Here is a 9,006-nt window from a genome sequence, read left to right as displayed (position 1 = left end):
AAAAGCCCAACCGCAACATCCGTGCCCGACGAACCCCCTCCCTCACGCCTGCTTAGACCGCTGCAGCACACGAGATGGCCACACATACCGCGGCCGCACACCATCTGGCAGGGCACAGCCGGACTCTCAGGAGAGAGAAAGAGTGTCCTCGCCCTTCCCGCTGCCGTCACCGCCGTCCGCGCCCATTACCGCCGCGGAACTGACCGAATCGGCGGCCGAAGGGCAGACCGAGGCCGGCGGCAGCAGTTCTGGCTGCAAGGTTACGGAATGGATCCCGTAGGCGTGCAAGCACTCCCGGATAATGCGCGCCTGTACCGCGAAGCCGGCCAGGTCCGCGCCCACGCCCGGGCCCGAGACGACGACGTGCGCTGATGCGATCGCTTTGTGTTGGTCGAGGCGCCAGATGTCTGTTTGGGTTGGGTGTTAGCTGTTTTCATCCCGGTGAGAGAGGTAGGTAGGTATCTCGGAGAAGGAAAAGGGGGGAGAAAAAGGAGAGAGCCAGGTGCAATTTGTGATTTATGTGTTTTTTTTTTTTTTTAAGAAAAAAAAAAAAAAAAGAAAAGAGAAATAACACGTACGCAGCTCATGCACCGACACCACCCCCGGCACGCTCTCCATATCCGCCTTGACATCGCCGAGTCTGACCCCCACCGGCGCGCTCTGCAGCAGGATCTCGCCGCTGCGCCGGAGCAGCGGCACGGCCGTGGCCAGGACGGTCAGCGCGATGGCCAGCCCCACGGCCGGGTCGGCGTAGAAACGGCCCCGCGCCGCCGCCGGCACCAGCCACATCACGGCCGCGGCCATGATCACCCCCGCGTTGTTGAGCGCGTCGCCGGCCACGTGGAGTAGTGCCCCTAGCATCCCGAGGTCGCGGCCGGGCGGGTGGGGCGTGTGTTGGGTGTGGCGGTGGTTGGCGTGGTCGTCGGCTGGGAAGGGGCCCTTCGAGGGGCACTCGTCTTGTGCGTGGCCTTGGTGGAGGAGGTCTGTGGGGGACTGGGCTCCCGGGCTGGTTTCGGATTCGGGGTCGGGGATGATGTCGGAGTGGTGGTGGTGATGCTCTAGGAACGGTGTGTAAGTTCTGGATCTAAACGCGACTTGGTGGTAACTGACCGTGTAGGAATGCAGCAGTTATGATGTTCAGTCCGAGTCCCACGCAGCCCATTATGAGCATCAACTTTACCTCCTCGATTTCCTTAAGGGATATGAAGCGCTCGATGGACTGGAGCAGGATGCTGATGCCTAGGGCGAGGAGGAAGGCCCCGTTGAAGAAGGCTCCGAGCACACGAGCCCGCTGCCAACCGAATGAGAAGTCCTGTCGAAACTGGTTTTTTTCGGACATCTAGACGATGGTCAGCTACGATGTAGTTACGAACCGGCCATAAGCGTGGAGATTACTAGAATCGACATCAAGGTCACCACAAAGCCGACGAGATCGTTCAACTAATTAATATTCTAGTTAATATCGCTGACTAAAGCAATAGCTCTGGGTTATTGACTTACGTAGTGAAAAGCATCGGCCATGAGGGCAAGACTACCCGTTTTGAAAGCGACTGTCTATCGTTAGCGACCAACTGTCACTCCTCGCTGGGAAGTCCTGCGATATACCTCCTAGCTCCGCGATGAAGAAGGCGAGGGATATGACGATGGCCACCGAAATTTTCCGCTTGTCAGATAGTTTGAACGCCATGATCGGGATATGATGTCGGCGACGGGCGCCGGCTTGATGATTATGGCAATGTTTCCCTCTTTTCCGGCCTCAAAGAACCGGAGCTTCGATATCTCGACGCCGAGGGGGTAGGGAGTCTCGGGATAAATTGGTGAAGCCTGTGATGAAGAGAATGATGGGTGTTACGAAGAGTGACAAAGAGTAACAAAAAAAAGAAAAAAGAAAAACAGCAGTCGCATGGCCTACCCGCTGTAGCGGAGATCAAGGAACATTGCTTCTGTCGTCGACTTCTCGGCAGACCGGAGCGATGGGATGGAGAACCTTGAGGGTAGACGGCCATTGCACAAGGCCTTTCACCGGGAGGATAGTGGCATGGAGGAGAGTACAGCAGTGTACCAAGGCCGAGGACATATCAAAGGAAGCCATCGGGAGGAGGCATGACATAAAACCCGGCTCAGGGGTTACAATCATTATAACAGACACTCCCTTGAACATGCAGTAGGGCTTTTGACAGCTAGCTAGCTAGCTAGTATGATTATCTTTTACGAAGGCAGTAGTTTAGACTTCGTTCATGCAATACACCACTTTCTCGATTGTGTCTGTCGAGGTTCATGGCAAGGTATTATTGTGTTGGTACAGTAACGGGAAGGGGTCTCACAGAGTTCTGGGACACCTCGTGGTGTATGTTTTCGGAGGCACTGTGTGAGAGAGCACATACATACGCCACCGAGGCCCCGAAGACCAGCACGTTCAATCCGAATGAAGCTAACTGTGTGTATCTAAACATCAGATAAAGAGTGGAATTCCTCCGTCTAAAACCGTACCTTGCAAATGTTCCATGTTCGCCATCACAATTAAACCGAGCACTATATCATTAACTATGGCACCATGGGATTCAAACATCTTGTCTGACCCTGTGCTGCAAGTCAAGGTTGATACCCGTTAAGGGGCTAACATGGAGATGAAAGGGGATGGATGGCGACATTCGTAGATGGAAATGATTGTTGTTCAGGTTGTACTTGTGGAACCATGTTGGAACCATGCCCAGCTTTGGCATCGCCTATGACCGGGGATAGTTACAGGGAGTGCCCGTGGGCGGACAGCCTGGATTGGTAGGCGGTGGGTGATGCCCCACTGATTCTGCCGGCGGCATGAGCGAGCCTCCTGAGCCTTCCAAGCTCTATCCCCTGCAAGTTAGGTCGTTACCTTACCTCCCTTATTACCAACTCCCTACCTAGGTGCGACGACAATTGACAGGAACAGAAACACACTGCAACCACCCGCGATTTTCTCCATGTCTCCGGGTACCTTACACAGTACATGCCTCCCAAGTTGAGAGCGCTTGCACTTAGCGCTATGACCCTTCGAAATCTGCATTCAATTGTTTGTGGAGACAGGGATTGATGCGCAACCCGAGCACTGCTGGCCTCTGCTCTCCATGCCTCCTCCACCTCGAAATTCATCATCGGCGTCGTTGTCGGCGACGCCAGGGCTAGCGAAGGGTCCGAATAATAATTGGCCAACCCATCTCCGCCATTTCAGGAGGTCCAGCCACGACCGGTCCCTCGAACACGCCTATTCGAACTCCCCCGGCGACACTGTCTCGAGCAACTCTACTATTCGCGAACGCCCTTCGTCCCGTCTGTCATCCCGCTTGCGCACGGAGCGGCGATGGACCGTCACCGTCAACGAGTCGCTAGCCCGCGACGAGGTCCTCCTCAACTTGGACCTGATTGGGGATGATATCCAGCCCGGCAGCCTTGTGGCCATCGACGTGGTCAAGGCGGACTCCGAGAAACCGTTACAGAACTCGCACCCCAGGCACTTCCAAGATCGCAAAGATTCCGCCACGGCGGGCTGCGTAGAAAGGCGCTATATCTGCGTTGCAAAGGACATGCCTAAGGAGCTGAAGGCCCGGTACGCTTCGGTGGAGGTCTACGTCGCCAAACATGTCGCCGATGCCTTTGCGATGAGGAAGGGCACCCAGGTCACCCTCACTCCAGTATGTTAGGGAGCATAGTCGCCCACTCCCCGGCCACGTTCCCTGGCCACGTTCCCCCGTTGCGGCTAGAGGTATACTAAAAGTAGGGTAGATCGATGAGAACAATCCAGCCCTTGAGGCATCTCATGTTGAGTTGTGTTTCAAGGACCAGTATCTCTCTCGAGCCGATATGTGGAGGATGGCTGTTGGAGAGCTGGCCGAGAGGACCGTCTACAAGGGTCAGATGGTTTTGTTCATGGGCACCGTCAAGGCCCAGGTGACTGCCGTTTACGTTGATGGGCGCAAAGCCCAATCGGCCTTCTTTGGCCGCCACACGAAACCCGTCTTTCGCAGCGAGTCAGCTCGCTATGTGCTTTTTATCCAGATGGCCCGTGAGATGTGGGACTTTGACCAAGACGGCTCTGGCGAGATCATGTTCAACAAGGTTGTCAACGGGTTCCTGCCTGCCCTATTTAAGAAATGGGCCGCCATGAAAGTCAAACATCTCGTTACCATTGTCTTGTTTGCCCGCGTCGAGTACGATACGGGTATCTCCACCGAGCTGGCATCTGCCTCGGCCCACCATGGCTACTACACCGGCGTCCAGGCCTCGGAAGACCAGCGCCCTTACAAGGACTTTTATCGCGTTGTGGTCAGCGAGATGGGCAGCGGAGAATGGACCAGGATCTTGCATCAGCTCAAACGCGAATTCAATTATTTTCGGAAAGATATCAGCACATACCATCAAAAGGCCATGGAGCCAACCAACTCAGGGGAGGACTCTGGCGAACAGGAGGTGCTGCTAAACAGAATCAAGGCTGAGGCCTCGCGAGCTATCCATGGTAATTTCCTCGAAGCCATAAACATGGCCTCGTCACTATACGCCCACGATTATATCGACCGAGATTTGACGAGGACTGGTGTCTCTGTGGTTGTCATTAGTCCGAGTCCTGGCGTTTTCGAGGTCGAGTACGATGCATTGCGCCGGACGACCGAGGCCCTCGCGTGCAACGGCATCGGTATCGATTTGATCTGTATCCCCAACATCCCCCTACATTCGGTGCCCCTTTTTCGATACCGGAACCCCCGCCAACCCGGCCAAGTCCAACGCAAAAGCAAGGTGGATATCAGCCAGGGGAGCACGCCAAAGCAGACGACGCTTACCTTTGGGAGCTACAGCAGCCTCGCAGGCTCCTACTCACCGAACAAAAGAATCGAGGGCTCACGAAATGGCGAGCCAGCTGGACCTCTCTCCTCTCAGGAGGAGTGGGTGTCTGCCATACCCCAATGGCTTCACGTCTCATACTGGACCGGGGCCTCGGAAGAAGAATTGTCTTACCAGGGCATCGCCCTGTCGGTTTCAGATGCCACACAGAAACTGCCTAGCGACGAGTTTCCCATCCGCTGCCGCATGTACGATCTGCAAATGAGAAGCGTGATGGAAACTAATGAGATTGAGACGAAGCCTCTGCACACGGATCCTTGTTACCCATTGAACGCAGTGCTTGCAAGTCAGATCTCCAAACCGCACTTTGATCTCGATAACGACGGCAATGTTATCATCCCGAATGCGCGTGTTCCGGAGACCCTGTTCGACCACGTTTTCGGCTTTCAGAAGTTTGCGCCGGATAGACACAGAAAGCCTGGGGAAAAGTCGATATGGAGACAGCTACAGGAATACGATGATTGCAGAGCGCGCTTGCCTTCACACAGAAATGCCAACCAAACGAGACGTTGTCGCGACCATGAGGAGACCCCGAGGCGGCAAGCCTTGGAGGACACCAGTCCACTGGGGACGTCTTATACGGACCGCCGACCCTCAACAGCTAGCCAGCAGACGCTCCCCGAACTTTCTCCCTATCATCGCCCGACGTCCCAGAGGCTAGAGGTCCCACCCGTCAACCGCAAGAGTATGAGCGCTCAATCCAACAAATCCGAACCCAAGGCTTCGTCGTCACCGCTAAAAGCCCCCAAATTCATGCGCCACATTAGCCTGGGAAACCGGGGTTTTGGCATTGCTGCCCCTAAAGTGGCCACGGCAGAGGTGAGCATGGAAAGCGCGGGTGCTTCCAAAACCTTGACGCCGTCCCGCAGTTCACAGGATCTACGGGTGACGCCGTCGAAACCAGGCCAGCGGCCGTCGTCGTCTCGTAGGCTGACGGGAGGAACATCCACGTCTGCGCTCTCGCCAGCCCTTTCGCCCTTTTCGTTTGCGCCGGGGCCCCAGTTTCCCACAGACTCGCCGACCCGGCCCATCGTCATCAGAAATCAGCAACTCGAGCCCGCCGCCATGTTATCTGGCTCCTCCATCCTTGCCACGACGCTTCGGCCAGAGCCTGTTGGTCACGACCGGGACTTTCGGTACTCGAACGCCATCAGGGCAGAGGACGCCAAGAAGCTTTACAACTCCAAATTGCTTGCCGGCGCCATCCCGGAGCTGCCCTCTACCCTATCACCCAAGACAGCTCTTTCGCCCTGGCTGACGGTGCTCAACCCGTCAAACCCCGACACAAACGACGTGGACATGGCCATGCTGTACAGCCGTTGGCAACACGTGTTTCCCAGGCCCCAGGAAATGCGAATCATGAAATGGAAAGGCCTGTGCTCGCCGGCCGCTGTGCCCCTGACTTCAGAATATTTTCCATCAAGAGACCAGTTCGAAGCGCAGTACGAGCGCCAGCCTTACAACGTCTCACAAGATTTTGACGAGGAGCTTCAAGAAGAGCCCAAGTCACGCGATGAACTGCTCCGCGAATTGGTTAGTCTCCGGTTCTCTCAGGGGTTCCAGATCGTCGTCGGCCCCGCTGTTGCGAAGGCATTTGGCCAGAAGCAGGTCAAGGTGGCCGACATCTTTTCGCGGAATCACATGATGGAGGACGGTATCAGCATTTTCATGTCGGTCGGCAACACGATCCATCAGCTCTCGTGTGTGAACGGGACTGAGGTCGAGGTCAACATCTTTGTCCGAAAACCAACCGACTCCTTCGGGCCATCTTTTAGCTCGCCGACGTTGTACAAGCCAGCAATCCGGACTTTATTGGACGGAGGCTACAGGACCAGCGAGTTTGATCTCGTCGCGCCAAAGGCGGAGAGGAATTGGAACTACATTGATGCTTTTATCGCCGGCCACAACGACGAGCTGACGGAGCACCTCCGATTTTGGCGGGCTCGTTTTGTCCTCATACCAATGACGGGACGTCGTTCGTCTATGCCGGGAACCGAAACTGGCGACAATGAAGAGGAAATTCGGATCGAGGGTATCAGGAAACTGGCTCAGATGTGGCAGAAACATCGCTATGTTCCTCCGAACGAACGGCGACTCCAGGGTTCTGGCAGCACCCGTTCGAAGAAGGACACGAACCCGCTGGACATTGTTTACAAAACAGAAGACGCATCGGTCGTGATTGCAGCCGAGCTAGAGACACTGCCTCTCTTGGAGGGACTTGACCGCAAAGGACAGCTTGTGAGGAACCGGGAGCCGTTCTCCAAGAAAAACATCAACCTCGCAGCGCTCGCTGAGGCTATGCAGCAGCCGGTAGAGAACGGGGGTGTCCGGATGCAGAATCGCAGGTGGCACTTCCGGCTGCACTACAACTGTTTCATTGGTTCGGACATGACAAGCTGGCTCCTGGACAACTTTGACGACCTGGAAGACCGTGAAGAGGCCGAAGCCCTGGGCAAACGCCTCATGGTTCCGGACGACAAGGAGAAGGAGGGGAAGAAAGACAGCGGGCTGTTTGTACACGTTGAGAAACGGCACCAGTTCAGGGATGGGCAGTACTTTTATCAGATCAGCAACGAGTTTGCAAAACCACACCCACCCGGCTGGTTCAATGCCAAGCGAGGCCAAGGATCCATGCCATCGACACCAATGGGGGAGCAGCCGCCGCGGGACGGGAGACCAAGCTTCTCCCGGCCAACCTCAATTCATGAAGAGGACTCGCCAGAATCGGGCGAAACAACGCCAACAGCGCCGCAGGCACCGGCTGGGAATAAGCCAAAGGTGGTTTTGAGTCGGGTCATCAAATACGACGTGGACCACAGGAAGCGATCATATCGCCCCGAGATGGTGGAGCTGCACTACGACAGGTTACACAACCCGGACAACTGCTACCATCTTCGTATTGACTGGATGAACGTGACGGTTCAGAAGCTTGTGGAGGACGTTATCGAAAACTGGGCGCGTGAGGCTGGCCAGTATGGCCTCCGGCTGGTTGAGGTGCCTATCGCCGAGGCAAGCGCCATCAGCGAAATTAACCCTTTCCGGCGGCCGTATAAAATCAAGCTCGCTGTGCCGCCGCCAGACCAGTCACCCGTCACCTATTACGACCCGACGTCGTTCACCCCGCAGGCGCATCCGGGGCGGCAATTCTACCAAAAAGCCATCCTCCGCCGGTTCGACTTTGTGCTCGACATGGAGGCGGCGTCCAACTTCCCCAGCAACGTGGATGTGAGCTACTCATGGGGCAGGCCCGACTTTCGGTACACACAGTACATCCACCGGTCGGGGTCCATCCTCGCCGAGATCACCGATGACGGCCATTTCCTGGTTCTCGCCAACCGGCTTTACAGCAGCCGCGCGTTTGCGGCGCGGGAGAGGGAAATGCAAAAGGAGCTCCGTGTGGAGCGGCAAGAGCAGGGGCCTGCTATAGGCACACCAGGCCTCGGCAGCTCGATCCGCGTCATCACTCCGAGCTCATACACCCCCTACAACATCCCAACCCCTCTACCGCCCTACGACTCCTCCCCGGTCGCCTCCCCCGCCCTGAGGCCAGTAACCACGACAACAACAGCCACCACCACCACCGCCGCCCCAACCTCCTCCTCCCTCCTCTCCCCCGTCGTCCGCCCGACCCTCTCCGCACCGGGCACGACGCCGGGCAGCACCAGCGCATCCGGCACGCCCGGACTAACCCACACCCCCAACCAAGGCCAACCCGGCAAACCCCCATCCACATCCGCCACAACAACAACAGCATGTGCCGGCGGTGGCGGCCCGGGATCGGGCTGGTCGACGTGGACGACGCGCGAACCCGAGTGGATCAAGGATGAGCTCGAGAACTTTTGCCTCGATGCGGCGGCGCTGGAGGCGTTTTACCGCGAGCTGAGGACGGCGGCGCGGGCGACGACGAGTGCGGGGAGGTGCGGCCATGACGCCGGCTTTTGGTGCGGCTGGAGATGGTGCTGGTGCTGGGGGTGGGCGCGGGAGTGGGATTGAGCAGGTGCCCGAGAGGAGTATACCCGCCTTGAGGCTGCCGACAGGGGTGTTGGCTGCTGCTGATACTGCTGCTGCTGCTTCTGCTTCTGTTTCTTCTGGAGGAGATGGTGTTGGTGTTGGTAGTCGTAGTGGTAGGTGGTG

The 9,006-nt window shown here is 56.8% G+C and overlaps 2 protein-coding genes across 2 annotated transcripts; one reads left to right on the top strand and one right to left on the bottom strand.

The window, feature by feature from the left end:
* Positions 1–126: 126 nt before the first annotated feature.
* CHGG_04627 (uncharacterized protein) lies at positions 127–1,521 on the bottom strand (the record flags this gene model as incomplete). The annotated part of the gene is made up of 4 exons (XM_001223840.1): positions 127–407; positions 579–1,058; positions 1,111–1,339; positions 1,501–1,521. The coding sequence occupies 4 exons, from the start codon at positions 1,519–1,521 to the stop codon at positions 127–129; spliced, it is 1,011 nt and encodes a 336-aa protein (XP_001223841.1).
* A 1,583-nt stretch (positions 1,522–3,104) lies between these two features.
* On the top strand, positions 3,105–8,865 carry CHGG_04626 (uncharacterized protein; the record flags this gene model as incomplete). The annotated part of the gene is made up of 2 exons (XM_001223839.1): positions 3,105–3,668; positions 3,760–8,865. 2 exons carry the CDS (start codon positions 3,105–3,107, stop codon positions 8,863–8,865), a joined length of 5,670 nt encoding a protein of 1,889 aa, XP_001223840.1.
* Positions 8,866–9,006: the final 141 nt, after the last annotated feature.

The sequence above is a fragment of the Chaetomium globosum genome, genomic scaffold (assembly GCF_000143365.1).
Source record: "Chaetomium globosum CBS 148.51 scaffold_4 genomic scaffold, whole genome shotgun sequence".
In the NCBI taxonomy this organism is placed as follows: Eukaryota; Fungi; Ascomycota; class Sordariomycetes; order Sordariales; family Chaetomiaceae; genus Chaetomium; species Chaetomium globosum.
This window is presented reverse-complemented; position numbering and strand designations above follow the sequence as displayed.